The following is a 27,889-nucleotide window of genomic DNA, read 5'->3' as shown; positions in this document are numbered from 1 at the left end:
AGGTCCTGTCCCTGCAGTAGTAAGTTGGTGGCGATGGGGTTAAAAGAGGCCTTTGAGCCTCTTGCTTTGGCCCATGATGGGTTCGTGGGTGAAGTCTCAAGCCCTCTTGGCTCTTTGCGCCTGGGTGGTAGTGGTCCTAGTAGTGCTATTAAGAGGCCGACTTCGTCGACTGATGAGGTTAGGGTTCCCCAAGGTCTCTTTCCAAACTTGTGTAGCTTGTCAAAGGCTCAAAGCCTTGAGGTAGGGTCACCTTCTACAGATACCACTCTTTTGGTGGAAGTGGATAGCTTTTCGGTTGGTTATGATGGTAAGTTTTCATCTCTTGAGTTGGGGGTGGGGAGAAAACCTTCCACTTAGGCTGTTTCTTCTTCTTTGATCAAAGAGGGGGGTGTTTTGCTGGATTTGGCTAATAGCCTTGGTCGACAGAGAGAGCAAATCAAAGGGTGTTCTGTTGAAGGTAAGGGTGATTGCGATGGGCTTGAGGGTTTGGTTCCTAACAAGGGTATAGGTTCAGTTTCCCTAAGGGCTCTTTCTCACGACGCCAAAGGAGCGGGCCATCCTTCATGCGGTGAAGGGGATTTTTCAAAGGAGGGCCGACCTAGTAAAGACTTGGAGGGTGTGAAGGTTGTTGGGTCTGACAATAGTCTCAACGATCTGTCATTCCAGAAGTTTGTCTCCTTCAGTGAGTTTTTGGGGTTGCTGGTGGAAGGTTTCGAGAAAGAAGTTGAGTCCCTTTTAAGAAAGCTAGAAGTTAGAAAGGGTCGCAAAGTGGTGGGATCGAGTGTCAAGAGAAAGCCTTCCTCTGCCTCTCATGCTAAAAGGGTACTTCAAAAGTTGGAGTGCTTCGCTAATTTTAATCAGTTAGGTGGAAAAGGGAGAAGATGTAGGAAGAATGGGTGGGAGTTAGCCTCAAGTGGCCTAGCTAGTGTTAAGACGAGGGGTTGAAAGGTGGAGAAGAAGAGTTTCTATCTATTGCTTGTAAGGTTTTTGTAGTTTGGTTTGTTTTGCAAGGGGCCTTGGTGAAGCAAGGTGTTGTGGATATTGGACTAGGTTATGTAGTTTGGGAGCCTTCTTCTTTGTCTCACAGGGCTTTGTCTTTGTCTAATGCCCCTTGTTGTGGGATGGTTGGATGTCTCTTGTCCTTCTTTTGCTTTTTGGTGTTCCTTGTATACTCCATATGTACCTAGTGCACCTTTTCTTACGCTTTTAATGTTTTTGCTTTTACCTATATAAAAAAAGATGTTCCTTGATGTAATTGAGAGTGTTCTATTCTACATGAGTTAGTATATAAGATGAGATCAAGGAGAACCTTGAGAACTATCCTTCCACCATAAGATGCTTTCTCCTCATTTCTTCTTTCTCTCATTTGGCCTATTGCTTTGTGGTTAGAGTTAAAAGAAACTTGGGATAAACAATGTTTTTTGGATGCATATGATGTACTTAAAGCCAAAGCAAAACCAAAGACATGTTAATTGAGTACCATACAAAGAAGGGATCTAGAAAGGCTGACATATCATAGAAAGGAGTTACCGAACCTAAAACTTACATTAGTGCAATAGTCCAATCAGTAACAGCACAAACATAATAAATAGAACCACCCTACTAGAAACCAAAGTGACTTGAACTGCTTTCAAATGAAGTCTTCCTATGTAGCATTGCCATCAAACATTAAACAAGTTCTTGTAGTGCTATTATTAGGACTTGATTGGGACTTATTTTCTTCAAGCCTAATTATGATATTTTGATTGTAATGCTTAGACACAGAGTTGGTTTTTGATTTAGAGACTTTGGGTGCAACTTGGCTTCCGTTTTGAGTCTAATTAGACTTTTGGAAATGAATAGAGAAGATTAGAGAGTTTGGTCATTATCTTCTTCAGACTTATTTACGGAAAAATCTTTCTTCTTAGCCTCGTCTAATCTATCAACTTTAGTTCATTTCTCTCCAACAAAATTCATATGGAAATCTAAAGCCCTATCAAAGGTCAAGGCCTTTGCTTAGCTAGTGGCTAATAAGGAGGTTAACACCTCTAATAATAATAAAAAAAAAAGGTTAACACCAATGATTTGGTACATATGAGAAGACTTTTCAAAGCCCTTAGTCTTGATCATTGCACTTTGTGCATGAGAGCAGAAAATCAATTGATCATTTGTTTGCACTATCCAGTGGCCTTAGGACTATGTCATTTGGGAAAATAACTGATATAATGACCTTTTCGTTTAGGTATTTGGGGAATACTATTAAAGACAAAGTTCTATGGCAAGTTACTTATCCTATACTGATTTGGATAGTATGGTGGAAAAGAAATATAAGGATTTTTAAAGACAAGTGTAGGACTTTAGAGACCTTATAGAACCCAATTTATTTCTCTTCCTCTTTTTGGGCCTTACAACTATATTTTTCAAGCATATTCCTCTCAATGTTATTCAACTCAATTGGAATTTGATATGTAGATCAAAAGGGCTAAAATAGCAAAGAGAGGAGCAATGGTTTGGTTTCTTTTTGTAGGAGATGTTTTAAACCCCATGGAGTGTTGAGTTCACTTTTCCTTGTACAGTTTCATGTTCTACTATATCAATGTATAGGTCCCCTTAATTTATTAGAGAAAGTTTATCCACCTTTTGTTTTGATTAGATTTTGTAAATTTAGGAAGTATTTGCCAATTTTTTTACCTATACTTAGAGTTTGACCATAGATACTCTTGATGACCTTATGTTTTGAAATAATTCTCTCCCCAAGAAGTCTCCATAGCCACTTCCCTAAAAAAGCTATATTCCTTAAGGAAATACTCCCTAATCATAAATTCCTTTCCCTATTTAACCTACATGCTTAGTCTGGTTTAATAAGGCGGTTTCTCTTGCCTTCCATCTATCACTAATAGAATCAATTTTGATCATAATCTAGAATACATACCAGAAAATAGGTAAGGATATGAGGCAAACAAGATTGCCTAAAGTTTATTTTAACACCTGGTGAGGGATCTAATTTTTTGAGATTCCTAATGTCTTTAGGATTTCCCACCCATACACCTTGTCCACATCTAACCCACCCACCTCCCCTCACACACACACGCACACAAGGGGAAGACCCAAATTCAAGAGGGGCTAATCCAATAATCTAAAGTGCTAGCCCTCCAAGAATTTTGCTCAACTTACATTGATGATTGGAAGTGTGCTTTTGTCTTGATTTATCATGAGAACTAATGTGTCCCCCAAAACAATCTGGATGAGCTAGAATGTCGTGGGAGCCACCCCTTTATGTCAAAATCTTGAGGAATGATAATGAGATACCCCTTGGGTCTTTTGTCAACACTAGAATTGGGAGACACCTCTATGCTTTATTCTTGCTTGTCTCTGCTCTGTAAAACCTATTGCAGACCCTCAGTTCTTCAAAGAAAGCCTCCTCCAATGTCCATTTCATTTCCAACATTCAGTCAACTTGCTGTTCCCTCTGTTCCAAATTTTAACCCACCTCATGTAGCTCCTTCCTCTGATGTAGGACAACCCTAGGATGGTTGCCTACACTCAAGGGTAGGTGGGCTAGGGTTTTATTTTTAGGGTGTAAGGAGAGGAACAAGGAATAAACTTTATGGTAGAGAAAATTATAAGATAAGAAATAGAGAGAAAGAAGAAACAATGAAGAAAAGATGGAAAACCTTAGAGTCTCACTAAGGCCTTCTAGGAGTCTCACCTAGAAGAAAATCAATGGAGTCTCACCATTGAGGGTTGCAACCTTACAATGAAAGAAAGTATAATATTATTCATCAAAATTCATTCCTTTGATTTACATTGATTAGCCTATTTATAGGCTTCTCTAAGAAATCCAAAGTCTACTAGGACTCTAATAACCTATCATGACTCAAATTCTAATTATATTATAACTCAACTAGCTAATCCTAATTAGACTCCAACAAATACCAATCCCTATTCAATTCTAATTAATATTAATCCTACTTAAAGTTTACTTAGGTCTTCCCTTTCTTCCTTGAATAAACTTTAAAAGGCTTTCCCCCATCATCCTCTTGTGACAATGTTGCTCTCAGCTTGGCCCTTCACCTTCTCCATGATTATGTCAAATATCTTAAGTTCACCTGGATAATGTGCAGCTTCATATCTTTAAACCCCACTGCTCTCGCTATCTTTTAAATGATTGATTTTGTTTATATAATGAATTCTTAGCAAAATTTTTATGTTTTTTTTCTTATTGTATAAATTCCTAAGCATCAGTTCCTTGTTTCATATAGATCACAATGTTTAGGGCCTTGGCTTTTCCTCGTTTGCATTGTCCAAAATATATACTGAAACCTCCTCTGGAAGCTGTTGATGTACTTAATCTAGTTCTCTTTGTTGTTTTAGATAATTCTGCAGATAGGACTAATTTATCCACATCTGCTTGCCTGAAGACTGTTCATATGAATGGTATTAAGCCTGAGTTCAACAGAATGTCTAGTCATAAACCATATAAACCAGAGCTAGCACTATTAGATATTTATTCTGGTTGTGGTGGGATGTCAACTGGACTGTGCCTTGGTGCTAAACTCTCTGGTGTAGATCTTGTGACGGTAAACCATCAAAAACAAAATGTTTAATTTTGTTGTGTTCTTTATGATTTTTACCTATGTCTTTTAAGTTGTGAATCTTGTGATGACATTTAACTTATTTTAATAGAGGTGGGCCCTTGACATTAATAAATCAGCATGCGAAAGCTTGAAGTTAAATCATCCGGAGACACAAGTTAGTATGCCTCCACATTTCTGGAATATTGACCAAGTTAATTGTAGCAATAACTTGTTGGAGAGACTATGCCTATTATTCTGTTTTTACAGATCAGAAATGAATCTGCTGAGGATTTCCTTGACCTATTAAAGGAATGGGACAAACTTTGCAAACGGTATGTGGTCAAGGATGTTCAAGAATCACTAAAAGTGAATTCTAGGGTCTTGAGAGCAGCTAAAGTAAATTCAAAGACTGGCAATAAGAGTCCATCGGGTGAATTTGAGGTTGCCAGCCTAATAGATATTTGCTATGGTGATCCTACCAATTCTGGCAAGCATGGGCTAAAGTTTCAAGTAAGTGTCCTAGACCATTGATCTAAGGATGATAACATATGACATAGGTGGCATTTGTTCTTTTATCTGAAGTTTGAATAAGCCTAAATCTGTCTGAAACCTGAAGAGAAATTGATGCAAAATTGTCAACTTCGTTAACTTTTCATATTATTCATGAACTTGGCCCTTGTGCATATTTACTTGGCTCATGATATGAATCTTAATTCAAGCCTCTTATTTTATCAGATGTGTCTCTATGGTAATAGATATCTTTAAAGGTTCCTAAACCTCCACCATTTTAGTAGACACATAGGAAGCAAATAGAAGATATGCCTGATGATGAGGTTATTGGATCTTTCCATGGTGGGTGTCAATGGATAGATGATCCAGTTTCAAATGCAACTTAGATTACAAATGTTGAGTTTTGGCGGCTTGATCCTGACCTTCTTAAGCAATATTTATTTATTTATTTTGATTGGAAACGACACAAAGATTTATTGATAGATAAAAATAAGTACAAAAGAAGGATGAGGAATCCTCCCGCCAAAGAAAGCTAAACTATAGAAAAATACACTGAAAAACAAGCAAACACTCTAAAAAGACCACTCCTTATGGAGTACACACTGCTATCCAATCAAGTTGTATCACATTAAGGGGAGTCCCCTTAAAAACCTTGGAACAATAAGCCCAAAGAGAAGCAAGGAAAACAATAGAGTCCCAAAGATACTCTGAATTCCTTGCTTTATCCTAAAAAATCCTCGCATTTCTTTCCCACCACACAATCCGAATAAGAGCGATGCTTGCAGCTTGCCACAAGGCAATCCCCCTCTTAGACGAACCAAATCCATTAAATTTGATGTACATCATGTCAAGGATGCTTCTCGGGGAGACCCAATCCATCTTAGCTAACTGAAATAATCTGTGCCACAACCCAATCGTCAAGGAGCAATGAAGAAAAATATGATCAGCTGATTCCCCATGCTTCATGCACAAAATACAAATATCAGGACTAAGGGCTTTGTAGGGTCTTCTCACTTGTAGCATGTCATTAGTATTCACCTTCTTGTGTGTCACTAACCAGACGAAGGACTGCACTTTGAAAGGAACTTGAGAATTCCAAACGAACTTAGAAGGAAAAACCTGAGGAGATCCAGAAAATTGGGATAAAGCTAGAAAGAAATATTTAACTGAAAAAAGCCCTGAAGAAGATAAGGGCCAAAATCTGGCATCTGGAACCGAAGGAGATAAATGCAATCCATCGAGAGATCGCATGAGGCCTTCTAAGTCCTCTATCTCATAATCTGACAGGTTACGACGGAAATTTAAATTCCAAGAGAAAGGACGAGTAGGACCGAGAACTGAAGAAATAGGTATGTTTTTATCCAAAACTTCTCTAAATAGTCTTGGATATTGGGTTCCCAAAGGTTGGTCCCCCCACCACAAATCTTCCCAGAACCGAATTCTTTCCCCATTTCCTACCACAAACCGAGTAAACAAGGAAAACTCTTGAAAGACTTGAGTAATAGCCTTCCAAGAACAGCGATGTGACCATCTGACTAATGTGTTAGCATCCCAACCATTGGAGTGTGAACCATAAATGCTTAGTATGACTTGATGTCATAGAGCTGAACCCTCTCTAGGGTACCTCCACAGCCATTTCCCTAAAAGAGCGAGATTCCTCAGAGAAATATTCCCAAAACCCAAACCCCCTATTTCCTTCGGTTTACACATGACATCCCACCTGACTAAATGATCTCTTTTGCCTTCCCCAATCCCTGACCATAAAAAATCTCTTTGCAACCTTTCGATTTTTGCAGCGACTGAAGCGGGTAACTTAAATAAAGAAAGAAAGTAACAGGGCATATGGGTAAGGCAAGATTGGATGAGAGTTATCCTCCCTCCGAAGGATAGGTATGCCTTTTGCCATCCATCTAATCTTCTTGAAATTCTCTCAATCACAGGATCCCAAAATCCACCTGCCCTGGGGTTCCCACCCAAAGGAAGACCCAGATAGAGTATAGGCCAGCCAGAAGCCTTGCATTCAAGCGTCTCAACCAATCTTGAAATATGAGCTTGATCCAAATTGATACCATAAATATTACTCTTGTCAAGACTGACCTTAAGCCCAGAAATATGCCCAAATGCTAACAAAAGACTCTTGAGAGTCTACAAGTCTTCCTCCTTAGTGTTAGAAAAGAAGATGGTGTCATCGGCAAATTGCAAATGAGATACTCTAGTTCTGTTTCTACCCACCCTGAAACCCTCCAACATATTTCTCTTCTCTGCTCTCAAAAGCATCCTACTCAATATATCTGCTACTAAAGTAAACAAAAAGGGGGATAAAGGGTCACCTTGTCTTAATCCTCTCGATGCCTTAACCCAACCTTTAGCTCTACCATTCACCAATACTGCATAAGATACCGAGGACAAACATCCACTCATCCATTTCCTCCATTTAGGACTGAACCCCTTTTTCTCCAACACTTGATCTAAAAAATCCCACCTTACGTGATCGTAAGCCTTTTCAAAGTCAATTTTGAAGACGACACCTTCCTCCCCTGATTGTCTTCTCTCATCCACTATCTCATTTGCTATGAGAACCGCATCCATTATTTGCCTCCCTTGAACAAAAGCGCCTTGAGTAGAGTGGATGGTTTCATGTAAAACCCCTCTTAGACGCCCTAAGAGCACTTTGGCTATTATCTCATAGAGACTAGTGATCAAACTAATGGGTCTAAAATCTGAGATTTTCTTTGTCGTACTCTTTTTGGGCAGAAGAACAATGAAAGAGGCATTAGTGCTTTGATTGATAACTCCGCTCCTATGAAATTCTGCGAACACTCTCACTATATCCTCCTTAATCACATCCCAACAGTCTTGGAATACTGCAATAGTAAACCCATCAGGCCCCGGAGCCTTGTCCCTATCCATCTGAAAAATGGCCTTAGAAATCTCTTCTTCAATGAAAGGGGCATCCAAACTTATCACACTCTCTTCCGAAATAGGGGACCGATCTAATCTTTCAATACTCCAAGACTCTCCTATAGGACTCGCGTAGAGTTTTTCAAAGTAAAGTAAGATCTCCTTTGTGATACTCTCGGCATTATTCAACACTAAGCCCCTTTCATTTTCCAATGCCTTGATATATTTCCTATTTCGCCTACCATTAGCCACTTTATAAAAAAACTTAGAGTTGCAATCCCCTTCCTTAACCCATTTCACCCTAGCTTTTTGTCTCCAATGGATTTCCTTCCTCAAAATTAATTCCTCTAGCTCCCCTTTTCTTAAGGCTCTTTGATCTAACAAGTCAGAGGTGAGACCCCCATCTTGCTCAATGGCGTCAAAGTTAGCTAATTCATTGAGGATACTTTTTTTCTTTTCATTAAGCTCTCCAAAAGAAAGCTTATTCCATTCCTTCAATTTGGCTTTAACAAATTGTAATCTCCTCATGAACTTGTGGCATTCCCATCCGTTTCCTTGAAAACCCCTCCACCAATTTCTAAAGTTCTCCTTGAAACTAGGATGTTGCAGCCACATGTTCTCAAATCTAAAAGGTGTTGGGCCCCACATGAACGGGTTGGTGTCCAAAGCAATTGGCCAATGATCCGAGGTCCTTCTGATAAGGGTTTCTTGAATGCCTTGGGGAAAGAGCTGCTCCCACTCATTTGAGTAAAGAAAACGGTCTAATCTCTTACACACGGGAGACTCTTGCATATTTGACCAAGTGAATGATGCGTTTCGAAGAGGTGGATCAAGCAATTCACATTCTCTAATAAAACTATCAAAGTCTCTCATGCTTGAAGTTAGCCTAGAGCCCCCCAATTTTTCTGAACTTCTCCTTATGACATTAAAATCACCGCCCACACACCACAACAGAAAAGTTAGACCATAAATGTCACAAAGTTCCACCCAAAAATCCTTCCTAAGTGAGGGACTATTTGGACCATAAATTGCAGAAATCCAAAGAGGTCCACAGCCCTCCAAGGCGAACTTGACCAATATCGAGAAAGAGCCTAATACCACCTCCTCCTTGCACAACTTTTTTGAGTCCCAAACGAACAAAATCCCTCCTGAAGCCCCACACGCCGGGAGAATAACCCAATCCTTATTTCTGACCGTCCAGACACTGCCCACTAACCTTCTATCACACTTCTCCTTTTTGTTTCCTAAATCATCACAACATCCGGATTCTCTAACCTAAGGAAATATTTAATCACCCTTCGCTTATTACTTGATCCCAAACCCCTGACATTCCAACTGATAATTTTCATGGAAAAACACTCAGGCCCTAACCCTCCAAACCAAATCCACCTGGATTCAATCGCCTATGGGCCTCTATTCTTCCTCTTAGAGTACACCTTAATGTCCAGAGAGCATAGAACCTCTCGCACTTTAGCCATTTTCCTAGGGGACAGGCCATCGATAAGAAAGTCTTCCGGTGGGGATGCCGCATTAACCCTCGGACTACCTGACATCAGGTTAGAAGACTTCCCAGGGGTAGATCTCTCGGACTCTTGGTTAGAAACAGCTCTCTGATTCTCCTCCTCAACATGGACAGGGATGCTAACAAAATTTAAGGGGCCAACATCGCTTATTTCAGGAAAAATTTTAAATTTACCTTGATTTACCGAAGGAGACTGGGAAAGAAATTTTGAATTTGGGAGATGAGGATCAGAGGGACTCGGCATATGCTTTTCCAGATTACAGAAAGGAGAAGAATAAGGCTCGGGTGGCTGAAAAGAAAAAGACTGACTTTCTTCCAAGTTTTCCACTCCCGGAATTTCACAATTTCCTTCCAAAATGATTTCTTTACCTCTAGTTCTTGGAATAGAAGGTGACTCCGTGACTGAAAAACCACAAGGATCGTACCCCGCTCGGCCCGTAAATCCTCTTTTGTCATCTTCGAGTTGGGATTTTCGCGAGTCCATCTCTCCTCTTGACGTCGAGGTCTCTTCCTTCGACTAGCTCTTGCATTTCCTTGGCAGAAGACAACAGAAGATGGGACTCTCTCTGATACCTCGTATTTGTTGAGATCCCATCCCGCCATTCACTTCGCTAAGTGGCGATGCGCTCCGTAGGGGAAGAGGCTAGCTGCTACTCCTTTGTCCATGACGGCGAGCCGCGCTTGGAAGGAAGAGGTTGGACCACTTCTTCCTTGAATCCATCGTCTTTTCCCCTTGCGTGAAGTCTTCCATTTGAACCATTGGAGCTTTCCCCTTTCTCGCTGCGCTTTCTTCCTCTCGAGACCTACCTTTCATGCCAGAGGACTTCGATCCTCCTAGAAATTGGCCCAACCCCGACGAGCCTTTTGACTTACAGCCCACAGTCCGACGCCCGCAACTAACATCTTCTATCTCTGAAGGTGGGCTAGGGTTGGATAAAGTCTGGGCTTGTAACTCATCGGCCCGACCATCCTCTCCATGTATAACCTTGATGTCGGCCCGACCATCTCCTGAATGAGGCTGCATGGTCGCTTTTGCAGAGGAACCCACTCGTTGGAGAGAAGAAGGGGATGCCGCTGCGTCATGGTCTTGAGGGGCGTCTGGGCCAGCGTGAAGCCCATGACTCCTTCTCCCTCTTTGGGCCCTTACTGGATGGGCTTTAGTAGAAGTCTCAGGCTCTATGAGCCCAAGAATGTTTTCTTCTACTAGGCCCAATCTACTCTCTTCCCATCCTTTCTCCCTTTTGGCCGCCATACTTGTACTTGAGCACCGATAACGTGCCCAGGGAAGAAGCTCCCTACTGTAGCACTCATTGCCCCTGATACTACCTCGTAGCCCCTCTGCAAATTTTGTCGTTTGAGAGACGCAACCCCCCTCTTTCAACCACTCGTACCTGCAGTGGGTTGTCTCGGACGTGACAGTGTCGTCTTCACCCTCTTCTCCGATGACTGAAACTACTACTGTATATTTCCAAGCCCCGTCTTCCACCTCAAGCAACGCTGGAAGCACGACATTAGGATGCATCTCCACCCACAGCTTCACGGCTTCCCTTGCTACCTCCGTCACCCTCCCCCACTTCTTCAAGATGAATTTCAGCTGGTCTTCCTCCCACAAGTGAAAAGGAAGGCCTTTCAACTCTAACCAACCCCTTCTGAATTTTCCGGGAATAATCATATTTTCTCTTGGCGACCATCTTCTTAGGAGAACAAGCCTTCCTTTCACTAAAAGTCTCTTCTGCTCTTGGAACCATTTTGCTCTTCCTGCTGAACTCACAAAGAAACACCCCTTGAAGGCGGAAATGGGATTTATAGACACCATACCTTTCACACCCATCATCCTCGCAATGGCCTTGCCTTCATGAGTCCAGTCTTGGACTTTTTCTTTGCATTCACATATTATGGCTCTGGCTCATTTTCCAGCTGATAATGGAACTCCACTCCTAAGTCCATCCTCTGCAACCATCTCTGCGTATGACCGACCACCTCTATATATGCTTTTACTCATCTGAGTATTGCCAAATGTCTTCTTCAACTCTTCTCCGACTTGATCAGAATAATCTTGCACTGAAAGAATCGCCCTCCTAAGGACTTCCCATCCATTACCTTTAACACCCTCGGGAATGACAAGAAGTAGAGGTTTCCTTCTTGTAGCAATCTCGGTGATTTTCATGAATCGCCCTCTATTGTTGAAGCAAATCTCCATCAAGTGAATCTTATTCTCGCCCCTGAACTTTCGTGTAAATCCCCTGGTATCCTCCAACTCCACAGCTTTCTTCAAATGCTCCGTTAACCAATCCAACTCCTCCTTTCCAAATCCTACTGATACAACAAAACCACGGCTCCTTTTTGTTACTGATACCCAAGTTCCACCATTCGATCCTTCAAACTTTACCTGAAAAGACTTTTTTTCCACTTCAAACTTTTCAACTTTGCACTTCATCATGCCTCAGTTCATCTTCAACAGTTTTCTTGAAGAACCTCTCGACATCATCCACATCATTATTCAGCCTAATTGGCATTCGATGTATAGATCAAAAGTGTTAGGACAACATTGAGAGGAGCTTAGTTAGGACTTGTGGAGATGATAATTTAATAATGAAAACAACTTCAACAAGGAAAATAAGTTCTGGTTACATCTGACCTTCTTAAGCAATATCACACTCACAACTCCTCATAGTTGAGACCTTTCGGCCTTAGGATACTTGATGGAGATCAAGACCACCAATTTCAAGTTTATTATAGGTGTAGAAGGTAAGAGGGATTTGTATTAATGTCAAATTAGGATTCATATTCTTATCAAAATAGGTGTTATATTATTATCAATTTAGTATATTTATTCTATTTATGATTCATTAATAGCTTATAAAAATAGGAGTGCATACATCAAAGGAAAGGCCATTATTATTGATATTTAGACTTGTTTAGAAAATTTGGAACTTTTTTTTTTCTTTCTTTCTTTACCTTTTTATATTCTTCATCTAATTTCTATTCCTTGCTTACTGATTTTATTTTATTTTTATTTTTATTTTTTTTTCTCATCTAAATTTTCTTCTTACTCATATTCATATCTTCCTAAAAATCTGCTTCCAATGTCCTAAATTAGTGCATCTTAGTAGTGGGCTCCACCTTCCTACCATTAGGTATTTGTCATTGGTTTAATGATATAGGTTTGATAAGACAAGAACACACAAAATCTCACCAATGTTTAAGGGCCACATGTTAATACTAGTGAATTAGTGCCTCATTAATAACAACTACTACACTTTGAGTCTTTATAAAATGAATTCCATTCTACATTTGGAAGGGCAGATCTAAGCATTTCTGCCCTGGAAGGTGTCACAAACATGAAATTCAGGCACCAAGTTTTTGCGTCTGTGGCACTTATATGCCTTCTAAGCCAACCCACCAAACTCACACGAGATTGCATGCAAGCACTAATCCCACGAAAGACAAGAGGTTTATAGGGCTCTCCCCAACTTGTATGTTACTGCTCCGACAAGGAACTCGTCTCGTAAGGACTCCCACATACAATGGGTAGTTCACTTGCCTTTCTGAAGGCATGCAGGCCCTCTATATATAGGGTGGATGCACCAGCTATCCAATCCTACTAGGGAACCAACACTTGAATCCTAGTCCAACTCTTAACTCTAGATTCAATTTGCCTCTATGTTACCACACCAAGTTGAACAGATCCTTCTTGGAGTAGGAGTCTGACTCCTACTTGAACTCGAAGTCTTGTGCATCAGCTAGCCATGGAGTGGGACTTTGACTCCTACTCTAACTCAAAGTCTTGCTCATATATATAATGCATCAACCAACCATGCTCCTGGTCCATGGAGCATCACATCTTGCTTGGGCTTGCCCCAATGCCAAGACATCTCTCTCATAGCCTACCTCAAGTCTGCCCATGCTTAACTTGAGTCAGTCCCACTTGTGCCATGCAGCCAACCTGCATATCTCAAGTCAGCCTGCACATGAGGAGTATGCTGCTGCTACATGTCTTTGGGTAAGTCTGTGCACGTGCTAGGCTAATGCTTCTCGCAAAGCCTTGTTGCCGAAGTTGTGGTTGTCCCATGCTGCAGCATGTTGCCTTTGGCCAAGGCACTCATCCTTGGTTCCCACATACTTTGTGTCATTGTGCCCACAGGTTACACCTCATGAAGGCATGATGCCTATGCATGTGCGCTGCTCATGCATGCTTGTGCGTTGTTGCTGTCTATACATGCCAACAGCTTGTGCATGCTTCTGAGGCATCCAACTCACTTATTGCACCTTGCTTTGTTCGTAGGCTGCACATGGGGTCAAGGTGCTGCCCCATGAGGCCTCTGGGCCGCATGCTTAGTTTGAGGGGCTGATAGAAGGGATCTCAAGGTTCTCCTGACCAAGGGGCTGACAGAAGGCCTCTGGGCTGCATGACCAAGGGGCCGCATGCTTACTATCCACAACTGATTTTATTTTAACAAAAAATCCTTCACCAATGCATTCATGATATGATCAATATATTAGATAGGCATGTGGGCAATTTTAGACAACTTCCAGATTTGGCATGAAATAAAACTTTGATAAGGATTTTGCAATTCTTATTCTATCATGTTCATTTTGTTTAGGCACGTTGGGCGGGTCATGGTCCAAGTGAGGATACATGGGAGCCAATTGAAGGGTTGAGGTATGCCATCTCCCATATGCTATGAATTTTTTGCTTTAAGTATGGCATATTACTTATTGTAAGTGTATTGATTAGTAAATGCCAGGATCTGATACAAGATTTTGTACTGAAGGGGTTTAAAGCAAAGATATTACCGCGTCCGGTAAGATTTATTTGTATGGATGTGTTGAAATATTCTACTGATATAATCTTGGGATTATGGTTGAGATTGTGTTTGAGAATATTTATTTTTCCTAAAATAGAATTGTATGGTTGTGTATTTGACTAAGAATTACTTTGTATCCCTAGGATTCTGCTGTAATTAGGATATGCTGTAAATAAGTAGTAGTGTTTCCTTTTTTTTCCTGGAAGGTTAACCTAGTTTGTAATATATTATGTACATTTCTCATAGGAATGAAAGAAGTGAAACCCATCTCAGTTTTCATGGTATCAGACATGGTTGAAGCCTGAAATTTTTATCCTTCATTTGTTCTTGGCATTCATCGTCATTTTTTCCTTTCCTAAATCTATGTTCATCATTACTATACTTGAAGATGTCAGAGACCTCTGGAAAAATCACTCCCAGGAAAGCCATTGTTGAACCAATTGTTCATCCCTCTAAGTTGAACCCCACTCTTCAAATCACCATGTTCCAATTGAATGGGAATTTCATGGAATGGTCCCAATTTGTCCGGATTGTCATGAAATCCAAAAGGAAAATGAAGTATATTTTAAGAACATCACCACCACCATCAATCAATGACCCTAAGTATGAACATTGGGAAGCTAAAAATTCAATGGTTATGTTTTGGCTTCTACACGTCATGTAGTTGGAGATTAGCTACACTTATCTTTTGTTGACAACTAGGAGATTTGGGAGGCCGTCATGTTGTCTTGCTCAAAGAGGGGAGTTGCTGATTAGTTATACGACTTGAAGAAGCAAATTGCTAACAACAAACAAGATAATTGATTTGACATAGATTATCTTAATCTTCTCAAAGGGTTTTAGCTTGAATTAGATTTGTATCATGATGTGGAAATGGAGTGTGCAAATGACACAAAAAATCTGGGAGATATGATTGAAAGAAAAAGGACTTTTTATTTCCTTGTTGGTCCTAATCTGGAGTTTGATGAAATAAGTGGTAGAGTCTTAGGCAAAAATCCTCTTCCTTCCATTAGTGATCTGTTTGCCTATGTTCAAGGGGAAGAAGAATGCAAAGGTATAATGCTTCAAAGGTATGATGCTTAGGAAGCCTGAAAACAAACTCCCAATCACAGAGAGCTCTGCAATTTCTACTTAAAAAACTATTGGGAAAAAGAATGTGGACAAGGATAAGATGTGGTGCAATTATTATAATAATTCTTTACACGAGAGAGATGTGTTGGATGCTTAATGGAAAGTCTTAGCTCGGGAACAAGGGGTTCAATTCTAGTGAAAACAAGGGAATCAAGCTGCACGATTTGCACAAGCCCATCAAACAACTATTGTGGAAGACTCATAGGAGAATTTTCTTAGTAAAGATGTGGAGAAGTTGAAATTTTTTTGCTAGAATTGGAAAATCTAACCATAAGTTCTTGTTTAGTGACTAGACATGTAATATTTTTGCCCTAAACTCCTAAAAAATAAATTGCTCTCACACCCAGATCATTGATTCATGTGCTTTAGACCATATGACCAATTTTTCAACACTATTTTCAACCTATTCTACATGTTCCAGAAAACAAAAAAAAATAAGGTTGTAGATGAATAATTTTCCCCCGTAGGTGGTAAAGGAAAAATAAAAACAACACTAAACCTAATCCTAAACTTTGTTCTCCATGTCCCCAACTTGACCTACAACCTCTTGTCTATGGTAAACTCACCCAAGATTTACACTATTTCATGATCTTTATGGCCACTGGCTGTGTCTTTCAGGACTCTGTGACAAGGAGGAGGATTAGACATGCTAAACTAAGAGACGAGTTGTATTACCTAGATAGTAGTTGGGAAGAGGATTATTCTACACCTCAAGGCTTAGTCATTACTTCACCTAAAATAAATAAAATTTGGCTTTGGCATAGACGCCTTGGCCACCCCTTTTTTCCTACTTTGAAAAAACTTTCCATCTTTATTTGAGAATATTTCTATTAATGGATTTCATTGTGAAAGTTGCACTCTTGCTGAACACCATCCATTTCAAATTTGTAGTTCTATGAATACTTCTCCATTTAGTTTGATTCACTCCGATGTGTGGGGTCCTTCCCATATTACAGAATAGTTCTAGTACCCGGTAGTTTGTTACATTTATGGATGATTGTACTCATTCTACATGGGTTTATCTTATGAAATCTAAATTAGAAGTCACATTTATATTTCCTATCATCCACAATCTTATTCAAAACTAATTTGGGACCAAAATGTATACTCTCCAAATTGATAATGGGAGTGAGTACTTCAATCAAAGTTTGATTATCTAAAAGATAAAGGGATAATCCATTGTTAAAGTGCATGATATACATTGTGGATCCGAATCTTATATACCTAAGCTATTAAGAAAATTATTTGTTCAACATGGTGTCATAACCTTGTTTTGTGGGAGGTCATTCAACCTCACTACAATATATTTATTTCTCTAATTTGTTAAGTAAGCCAAAAAGAGGTTGATTGTAGTTGTTTGCCTACACCTGTGTCTCTTTACATGCCTATATGGGGTTGCATGTGAGAGGGTATTAAATCGCATGATATACATTGTGGCCCTAAATCCTACAAGCTTAAGCTTTTGGGAAAATTGGTTTTTTCACATCCATCATTCCTCTTGTGTAGATATACGCTAACAAAATGAGGTTGTTGAAAGGAAAAACATGCACTTATTAGAATAGTTTGTGCATTTCTATTTGAAATGGATGTGCTAAAAACATTATACGAGGATGGCATTTGAGAACTACCTATTTAATAAATAGGATGCCTTCTAAGATTCTTGATTACAACACCCCAATAGAAAGACTTAATACTCTTTTTTCCAATTTTTCAAGTGATTGGGGAACTACCTCCAAAAAATTTCGAATTGTACCTTCTGTACATATCCACGGCTACTTGAGAGGGAAACTTGATCCTAGACCCTTTCACTGCTTTTTTCCAGGTATTCCTTTAAAAAAAAAAAGGGATACAAGTGTTATCATCCACCAACTTGAAAATAGTATGTTACAAGGGATGTGACCTTTGTGGAAGATCAACCATTCTATGGGAACACCCATCTTCAAGGAGACAAGAGTAATATGGAAGATAGATGGTGGGGTTCTTTAAATTATTCTGACCATTCTGGTTAGAATAACTCCTCAAGTTAGTGGCAAAACAATTCTGACCATGCTGAATTTAATACTCTTCCAAAAACAATCATCCTTGTTTCTATCCTTGCCCTTACTATTGTGTTGAATCATAATGGTGAAAAACTGTCTGGTATTTCTTTCAGCACTTTAATTCCTGTAGAAGCTGAGAGTTCTAAGCCACCTATTCTCAATGTGTATTCTAGAAAAAGACAGTCTGTTGTTACTTCAAATGAACCAATCCTTGACTCTGAAATAGGTATTGAAGGAGGTAATTAGTTTTCCAATAATACCAATGACTTGATTTGCCTATTGCACTCAACAAAGGGACTCAGTCCTGCACTATTCATTCTATTTCTTAGTTTATTTCTTTACAGAAACTCTCACAGCAATTCTGTGCCTTAACCACTAGATTAGCCAGCCATTAAATTCCAAAAAATGTTCAAGAGGCTATAAGTATGGAACCATGGAAGGAAGCTATGAAAGAAGAAATAAGGGCCTTGAAAAAAAGCAATACGTGGGAGATGGTGAGTCTATCAAAGGGGAAAAGAACAGTTGGGTGTCAAATATAGAGTTGATGGTACATTGGAAAGGTTCAAGGCAAGGTTTATAGCAAAGGGATACACTTAAATATACTAGGTTGACTGCTTAGATCGCTGAGCCCAATCTGGCCTTGCATTGCAGGGTGGACCCCTGTGGTTGCGAGTTGGAGCTGCCATAGCTTATGGCTATAGAAAATAGGAGGGGCCGCAGAAAAGTAAGGATAACGGTGGCTCTGCCAGCTTAATGAGCTGTTGGAGCAGCGGGTAAGTGTTTGGTAGGCTAAGCTCGACAAGGAACTGTCTTTCCATGTGCACTATTGTTTCCAGAAACCATTCAAAATATAGAAAAAACAAAAGATATAATACAAATAGAAATGATCCCATTTGCACCAATGGGAATTCTATAACTTGCAGCCAACTCAAACTGTCTCTATAACAATTTGATGTAAAAAATGCTTTCTTGCATGGAGACTTGGAAGAGGAGGTGTATATGGATGTTCCACCTGAGTTCGCACACAAGACAAGGGAAAATAAGGTGTGCCAACTCAAAAAGTTCCTATGCAGACTGAAACGATCTCTAGGGACATTGTTTGAAAGATTTGCCAAGTCAATAACCAAAAAGGGATATCGGTAAATCTAAGGAGACCACACTCTATCCATCAAACATTCTACTCAAGGCAAGATAACAACTCTAATTGTTTACATTGATGATATTGTTGTAATTGGAGATGATTTGAAAGAAATTGGTAAACTGAGCGCATATCTTGCAAACAAATTTGAAATTAAAGACCTTGGAAGTCTTTGATACTTTCTAGGAATTGAAGTTGCAAGGTCAAAACAGGGGATATTTATTTCTAACAAAAATATGTACTAGATCTACTTGAGGAGGCAAGTTTGTTGGGTTGTAAGCCTATTTGGACACCAATTAAAGTCAACCACAAGCTAGGGAAGAAAAAGGAAAGAGCAGTTGTAGATAGAGGGACATATCAAAGGATGGTAGAGAAACTAATTTATCTATCACACACTAGACCCAACGTTTCATACCTGGTTCGTGTTGTGAGTTAGTTCATGCACTCACCGTTATAGTTCCACTTGGAAGTTGTACATAGAATTCTCAAGTGCCTCAAAGCAGTTCCTGGCAAAGGAGTAATGTACCACAACCATGTTGATCTACAGCTAAAAGCCTACACAGATGCGGATTGGGCGCGTTCCCTCATTGATAAGAGGTCTACAATAGGATATTGTATGCTATTAGGGAAAAATTTAGTCACTTGGAGGAGCAAGAAGCAATTGGTAGTGGCACAGTCAAGTGTGGAAGCTGAATTGCTGGCCATGGCACACAAGGTTTGCGAGCTACTATGGTTAAAAGTAGTGCTTACAGATATGAAAGTCAAAGTTCAAGATCCTATGAGGCTTTACTATGATAATAAAGCAACCATAAGCATAGCTCAAAACCCCATTCACTACTATAAATCTAAACATGTGTAGATCAATGGACACTTTTTTAAGTAAAAATTAGACAATGGGAATTGTGTAACTGTGTATTTGACTAAGAATTACTTTGCATCCCTAGGATTCTGCTGTAATTAGGATATGTTGTAAAGAGGTAGCAGTGTTTCCTTTTTTTCCTAGAAGGTTAATTTAGATTGTAATATATTGTGTACATTTCTTAGAGGAATGGAAGAACTGAAATCCATCTCAGTTTTAGGATGTTTTAGCAAATATTAGCTTATCTTTTGCTAGGAAAAATGATTCCCGTATTACATATTATGTGTTGTCATTCATCACTGTCCATGTAATAAATTATTTCCTTTTGTGATGATGCTTGCTATGATAACTTATGTTTCTTAGTGAATCAATATATTGCAGGGAGATGCTGATGTTATTTGTGGGGGACCTCCATGCCAAGGCATTAGCGGCTATAACCGCCATAGAAATGCAGATTCCCCATTTGATGATGAAAGAAATCGTCAAATCATAGTCTTCATGGATATAGTGAATTTTTTAAAGCCCAAGTATGTTTTGATGGAAAATGTGGTTGACATTTTGCAATTTGCCAAGGGTTCTGTGGGGAGATATGCCTTAAGTCGTTTGGTTCGTATGAATTACCAAGCAAGACTTGGAATTATGGCTGCTGGTTGTTATGGTCTTCCACAATACCGGTTACGCGTTTTCTTTTGGGGGGCTCATCCAGATGAGGCAAGCTAGTACCCTTGTTTTATGTTTCAAAACGGTATGACAAACATCTTCATGATTGCTCCTTTGGTTTGCAGAGATTACCTCAGTTTGCACTTCCTACACATGATGTGATTTTAAAATATGGGGCTCCAACTGCATTTGAGGTGCTGATTTGTGTTCTTGTACATTGAAATTGAGACCAACTAAATAGCTGCCAAAGTTAATTCTTTTCCATATTGCAGCGTAACATTGTGGCTTATGATGAAGGTCAATCTCCAGATTTAGAAAAAGCTCTTGTTCTTGGTGATGCTATTGCTGATCTTCCCCCAGTAATCTCACTATCTCCTCCTTTTCTGGTGTCATGATCTTTTAAAAATTAAGTATTTCTAATAAAAGGTGTTACTTCAGGTCTCAAATAATGAAACTCGTGAACAAATGTCATATAGAAGGCCGCCTGAAACTGAGTTCCAAAAATATATCAGAGCAACTAAATGGGGTAAGCTGGTTTATCTTCCATACGATAAAACATGGAGCTAATTTTGAATTGTTATCAAACTTGAGTTTCATAGCTTCCTAAATATAGGAAATGTTCTTACATGGATCATTATTTCTCTTTCATGATGATTGCTTTGTTTTATTTTATTTTATTTTTTTCATTTGGACAATGTGCTGTTTATTAATTTATTTTATTTATCTTGGACAATAGGTACCAAGTGCAGGCACTTCAATTATCTTAGTTTCTGGCCACTTAAAGAAAAACTGAGAAGGCTATTTTTCTAGAATTAGGTATTCATTGTAGTGACTTGATAGTCTTGTAATATTGGAATATATACTTAGCAACTTGGATTGAGAAGTTAGAAGAAGGATAAATGACCTGCTCATATTGTAATACATGGCACATCTTGCTACACGGTAGTAAACATGCTCATTGATTGAGCAGATCTTGGTTTTGATGTCCAATTCTTGCAGATTACGGATGTCCCAATCTTTTTGCACCATGTGCCTAATTTATGAGTTGTGGATGTCATTGTGGCTTGGTCAATCACAGAATGTTGCTTGTCTAGGGATTTAGTGCCACATGGGATTTAGCCATTTCTTTACTAAGATGGCAGCTAGGTGCATCCTACCTCTAGGCTCCAATGCATAGCTATTTTAATGCCATCTTGCATGCTCACTATTTGCATTTTTCTCTCTATGCTACATCATCTCCAAGTAAATTCTAAGTACCTTCAAAGTCCATGAAATGTGGATATCAGCCGATGATATATGTTGAGCAGGGGGGCTTTCCTATTCTACCTCTTGGTGAAACTAAGCAGAAAAAGGAGAATGTTCATTGAAAATAGTTATGGCCTGATGATTTCCTATGCCCTCTAGAAGGTGTCACCTTTAACACGCAGGTTTGATGCTAATTCACCTGCCTGTGGCGACCATAAGCTTAGGGGTTCATACAGACTTTGGAAGAAGTAGATGCCTTTTTTGGGAGATTGCATGATCACTCCATCTCTTTGGGTACTGATGGTGTTAAGATTTGAATGGAGACAAAAAAAATGGTGTTTTTTCAGTTAAGTCCTTTTACTCCTCCTTGGGAAGTAGGAGAGCAGAGCCTTTCCCTCATAACATTGTTTGGATTTCTTTGGCTCCTATAAGAGCTAGCTTCTTTGCCTGGGAAGCAACTTGAGCTAAGATATTAACTCAAGATCAGCTCAGAAATAGGGGATGGAGGATGCCTAACAGATGCTATATGTGCGAAGTAGAAGAAGAGACTAGTGATCATATTGTCTTGCACTGTCCGAAAGCTCGCATGTTGTGGCAGCTGGTTTTTTATTTTTTTAATGTACAGTGGGTGATGCACTCTTTAGTGAGAGGGGTGCTCTTGAGCTGGGGCGACTCCTTAGTTGGCAAAAAAATAAAGGAAAAAGGCTTGGAAAGTTGTTCCTTTATGCCTTTTTTATTCCATTCGAAGGGAGAGGAATAGGAGAACCTTTGAGAATTGTGAAAGTTTGGACGAAGCAATTAAAAGTTTTGTTTTGTATTTATTTTGGGATTGCATTAGATTGTACATTGGGGATGGGTCCATATCATTGTTAGATTTTGTGGATTGACTAGGTTCCCTGTAGCGTGTGGTTGTTTTTGTGTATTCGCCCCTTATGGTTTTTGTTGCTTTATATACATTGTGTATACTTTTTTAATACAATTTCCATTTACCTATCAAAAAAAAAGGGGGTTCAACAGACTTTGGTACATCTCGATGATGACATTGGCTTTCCCACCACCAAGCACTTCTTATCACCTATGTTTCTGTTACTTGTATTTGTAGTCAACTTGTATGTCAATGACTTAGTAACTGTTGAAGATCTTGGGTTGATTCTTTCCTTATAGGAAAGTTGATAAATATCCTAGATCATGGGCTAATTCCCCATTGATGGGAAAGTTGATAAATATCTCATGAATTTGTATATTATTTAGTTTCCTATTCTTGTAAAGCTGACCCATAATTTAATGCATGATTTATTTATTTATTTTTTATAAGTTAAGCAATTGTATTAAAAGGGCCAAAGAGTGCCAAAAGTATATACAATGTATACAAGGCCAAAAAAAAGGAGGGATAGACAAAAAACCAACACCCTCGCTTTACTTACAGCCCAACCCTAGAATAGGTAATTTCCTGATTGTATGTTGTAGGAATAATTTTTTATTGTATTTTCTCTCTCTCTCTCTCTTTCTATACATACATACATACATATATATATATATAGATATTCACTGCATGGTATCAAAGCAGATTAGGTTAACCTAATCTTGTCTTGGTCCTCCATTGCAGCTCGCTTTCTGTGTTTGCATTCGTGGCAAACTTCTAGGGTTTTCAGCCTTCAATATCAATGCCTATCTTGGCCTATATAGTCTATCTTGGCCTAAATAGCCTGTCTTTAAATTGTTATCTACATTTTTTAACTAGTTTTACAAAGGATGTCTGAATCCTCCATTACTTCAACCACCCAAAACCCAAATCCCATCAACCAAGGTTCTATCTGTAGTGATAACCCCACTCTCCCAATTACTACCACAAAACTTAACAAAATGAATTTCATGGAGTGGTCCTAGTCTGCTAAACTGTTTTTGAAAAGCTAAGGAAAAATGAAATATGTGATAAGGACAGCAACAACACCAGCAGTTGCCTTACCACACCGACCACCTTAGTGCAGGAAGATCCTAAATATGAGACCTGAGAAGTAGAAAATTCAATGGTAATGTCATGTCTTCTTCACACAATGAAACCAGAAACAAGAAAAATCAATCTCCTTCTCACTATAACTAAGAAGGTCTATGAGGGAGTCACACAAACTTACTCCAAGGTAGGCATTGCTGCCTAACTTTATGAATTAAAGCCCTAAACTATTAATACTAAACAGGGGACTGCATCTGTGACTGAGTATTACAATAATCTCAAAGGTTTATGGCTTGAATTAGCTCTGTATGATGATATTGTAATAAAATCTGCAGCTGATACTAGAAAACTCAAAGATTGGCCAAAAAGAGAATGGATCTTTGAGTTTCTGATGTTATTCAATCAAGATTATGATCTGGCTTGTGGTCAAATCCTTGGGAAAGAGCCACTTCCATCTTTGAGTGATGTATTTGCCTTTGACTGTGGGGAAGAGATTCAGAAAAGTGTGATGCTTGGAAAGACAAGCAGCCTCCTGAAAATTCGGCAATTGCACCTTCAAAATCCTCTAGCAATGCTGGGAACTATAATCTAGATGACAGGAAGTAGACAAAGGCAAAGAGTGGTGTTATTATTGTCAAAAGTCGAGACACACTAGGGATACTTCTTCCTAGAAACTTTATAGGAAACCTTCCTTTGGACCACAAAGGGACAGGAAGACTTGGAGGAAAGGGTGGAAATTAGTCAACAAAACATGAAGGGACTCATCAAACCAACTCAGAGGATAACCAGGACTCATTTGAATTTAGCAAAGTTGATACCCAAAGGCTCAAGAAGTTGTTGAACCAACTTGAGGGCAAGCATGCAAACACATCTCCAATTTTCAGTTCTTGTTCCGTGGTTCACTTGGGTATAAAGGCCTTGTTGTCTTTCAAAATTATTCGACCATTTGGATCATAGATTGAGGTGCTTCAAACCATATTACAAGTCTTTGAACTTTTTTTCAAGATATTTACCATGTTCAAGAAGACAAACAAAAAAAGTGGTTGATGGGTCACTCTCCTCAATGGTTGGTTAAGGAATTGTGAAGATTACTCCTACTTTGTCCTTGAATTCTATTCTCCATGTCCCAAATTTGCCTTATGACCTATTGTCAATTGGAAAAATCCAAGAGATTTGAATTGTACTATTATGTTCACTTCTTCTGGTTGTTACTTTCAAGATGATATGACGAGGAGGATGATTGGGCATGTTTAGTTCAGAGATGGACTTTACTACTTAGGGGCTGATTGGAGGAATGGTATCTTAGGTCTTAAGGCTTGGTTTCAACTCTTAAAAAACAATTCTGATTATATTTTTCTTTGGCACAACCATTTGAGACAACCACCATTTTCTTTGTTGAAAGAGTTATTTCCTTCCTTGTTTGCAAACAATAATGCTTGTAAATTTCATTGAGTCATATGTTCTTACTAAAAAACGTTGTTTGAGTCTTACAATAAAAGACACATAAATTGTGTGTCCATTTAGTTTGATTCATTCATACATTTGGAGACTTTCTCGTATTACTAATATTTTGGGGACTCTAGTTTGTTACCTTCATAGATGATTATACTAGAACACTACTCATCATGTGTTGTTGACACCTCATAACAAAATGGGATGACTGAAAGGAAAAATCAGCCCCTACTACAGATAGCTTGCCCTCTCTTTTCTCAAATGAAAGTACTTAAAAGCTACAGGGGAGAAGCTATTCTAACTCAAGCTTATGTGATAAATAGAATGCCAACAAGAGTTCTTGAATTTCAGACACTAGTTAAGATTTTCACTCCCTGGTTCCCAAATTTCCCAAGAGTTGGCTCTTTACCACCAAAGGTTTTCAGGATGTGTCTCATATATGCATATCCAACAACATTTGCCAGGGAAGTTGGATCCTAGAGTTGTAAAGTGCAGCTTCTTGGGGTACTCTTCAACACAAAAAGGATACAAATGGAAGATTAGCCTTACTTAGAAAGCACCTCTCTTTAGGGGGGGATTAACTCAAAAATGGAAGATAGGTGGTGGGATTTTGGAGTTATTGATGTTGGAAGTTCAGATGGTCAGACTGTTGTTAAAAATAATCAAGTTGCTAAAGACATTCAAGTTGCAGCTGGTGAAATCACAATCAGATTGAAGACACTAATCCAAGTGCTGGTCCTGGTACCCTTCCCCCACATTGAACAAGTTGCTATTTCTTCAGATGCTCCTAAAAGTCCTAGTGAAATTCCTTCAGTCCTTTAAGAAATGAAGAAACTATAGATAAAAGGCGTAAGACTCCAACTTTCAACATGTAATGCAAGTGGAAAAAGTCCATCATCAGTTCATCTGTTCCAATTCGTGAACCTTGAAATGGGTAGTGAAATAATGATTAAAATTCTGGTTCCATTTCAGAAGATTACTCTAATAATGATATTGAATTGCCTATTGCTCTTAGAAAAGGGGTTCAAAGTTGCATTCAATACCCTATATCTGATTTTGTATCCATGCGGAATTTATCCCCTCAATATCAAACCTTTTTCTCTCAAGTATTTTCTCAGCAAGATCCCGCATCAGTTCAAGAAGCTTTGACCTCAGAAACTATGAATGAGGAGAGGAGATGAGGGTGTTGGAAAAAATTCACTTGGAAAATTTTAAATGTTCTGAAAGGAAAAGGAACAGCGGGCTGGCAAATGAATTTTTAGAATCCAGTACAAGGCTAATGATGGGGTTGACAATGGGTAGTGTCATGTTGAGGTAAGAAATAGTAAAAATTTACTTAACTTGAATACTTCCCGTTTAGAAATACGACCCATTTAATAAATGGGTTAAGTTGAACTATGTATAAATTAACATGGATAATCTGTTAACACGATTCTAACCTGATAAACTTATTGTCACAATTCTAACCTGTTTGACCTATTAAAATTTTTAAATTTATAGACGTATCATTTTAACATATTTTATAATTGCTTTAACTTTTAACTTTTATTTTTTAAAATCTTAATTAATTTAATTATTTAATTTTAATTATAATATGTTTATAATATAAAAAGTAAATTAAAAATTTAATTTTACGAGGAATGCCGGGCAAAGCTCTTTTATTTCAAAAAGATAATGGACTGAAATTTGTGTTTTATATAGATATTGATTGGACTATGTCCATTGTAAGAAGAAATTGGCAGTTGCTTGCTTTAGTGTAGAGGTGGAATTCAGGGCTATGACATGAGGGATACAAGAATTGCTTTGGCCGAAAATAATGTATGCAGATTTGAAAGTGGAAGTAAAGGAACCAATGATATTATAATATGGTAACAAAGCTACTATAAATATAATATATCATCCAGTTCCTTATGATCAAACCAAAGATGTGGAAGGTGATAGGCATTTCATCAAAGAGAAACTAGACTCAAGGCAAGCTTGCACTTGCTATGTATCATCTTCTAAGCAGCTTGCAGATGGACTCACAAAAGGATTACATAGCACAACTTTTCATCAGATTGTAGACAAGTTTGGGATGCAAAATATCTTTGCACCTGCTTGAGGGTGAGGGTTAGTGTTAAATATCTTGGCCTGGTTCTTTCTTAATAGGGAAGCTGAAAAATATCCTAGATCATGGGCTGATTCCCTCCTAAGGGGAAGGTTGACAAATATCCCATGAATTTGGCTGTATATCATTTAGTTTCCTATTCTTGTAAAGCTGACCCATGATTTACTGGCCTCGAACAGGCAAGTTCCTAATTGTTTGTTGTCAAGAGTATTTTTTATAGTGTTTTCTCTCTGTTGATACCTGGACACAGTTATTGAAAGGAATAAGGAGTTTTTTTGCTACCATAACTTTTGTTATCTTCTTGTTATCATGTGATTGTTAGTTTGTGACTTAAATAGTGGTGCTAGAGTTGGCTCCCAAACAGCAACATTGGGTCTTCTGTTTTTGTTCAAGGGGTGTGAATTTTGATACAATACTTTTATGTTTATCTGTAGAGATGATGGGTTCTGCTTGCAAAGGTACAAGAAAAGCAGAAAAATCTGTGTTATATGACCATCTGCCTCTTCCATTAAATGAGGATGATTATTTGCGAGTTTGTCGGATCCCAAAAAAAAAGGTTGGATAAATAATTAATCATGTTGATTAGTTCTCTTTGATCTTTACTCTGATACCAATTTCCTATTACAGGGAGCTAATTTTAGGGACCTCCCAGGTGTAGTTGTTGGAGCTAACAATGTTGCTCGGAGAGATCCAAAAACAGAGATGGAATTGCCATCTGGAAAGCAAATGGTAATAGTACTTTAATCTTATTTATATTTATAAATGCAAGTTAACATTTCTCAATGGAACTCACTCCCCACCCCGCCAATCCATGATTGCTATATTTTAATTGCTTGGCATATAATATTTTAAAAAGAGATATAAACAATATGTGATATACTTAGGAAGTTGAGAGGAGGTTGAGAAACTTTTACGATATATTTTCCATTGCTTTGAATTCTTCATCTCTAAATCCATTTCAAGTAGCCAAGCTACTATTCCACTCTTCTATTTGCTTTGCCTGTGTGTTG

General features: G+C 38.7%; 1 protein-coding gene across 3 annotated transcripts in view; it reads left to right on the top strand.

Annotated features, from left to right (window-relative positions):
- LOC100249359 (DNA (cytosine-5)-methyltransferase CMT2) overlaps positions 1–27,889 on the top strand; it is a 42,413-nt gene that overhangs the window by 11,493 nt on the left and 3,031 nt on the right. For all 3 annotated transcript variants that reach the window (XM_010663837.3, XM_059733834.1, XM_059733833.1), the window contains exons 7-17: positions 4,354–4,559; positions 4,666–4,731; positions 4,824–5,066; positions 14,094–14,152; positions 14,228–14,294; positions 19,846–20,175; positions 20,250–20,318; positions 20,397–20,483; positions 20,563–20,650; positions 27,314–27,435; positions 27,507–27,608. In XM_010663837.3, the coding sequence (XP_010662139.1) occupies positions 4,354–4,559; positions 4,666–4,731; positions 4,824–5,066; positions 14,094–14,152; positions 14,228–14,294; positions 19,846–20,175; positions 20,250–20,318; positions 20,397–20,483; positions 20,563–20,650; positions 27,314–27,435; positions 27,507–27,608 (1,439 nt within the window). The remainder of the gene's footprint in view (positions 1–4,353; positions 4,560–4,665; positions 4,732–4,823; positions 5,067–14,093; positions 14,153–14,227; positions 14,295–19,845; positions 20,176–20,249; positions 20,319–20,396; positions 20,484–20,562; positions 20,651–27,313; positions 27,436–27,506; positions 27,609–27,889) is intronic.

The sequence above is a fragment of the Vitis vinifera genome, chromosome 16, assembly GCF_030704535.1.
Source record: "Vitis vinifera cultivar Pinot Noir 40024 chromosome 16, ASM3070453v1".
Lineage (NCBI taxonomy): Eukaryota > Viridiplantae > Streptophyta > Magnoliopsida > Vitales > Vitaceae > Vitis > Vitis vinifera.
This window is presented reverse-complemented; position numbering and strand designations above follow the sequence as displayed.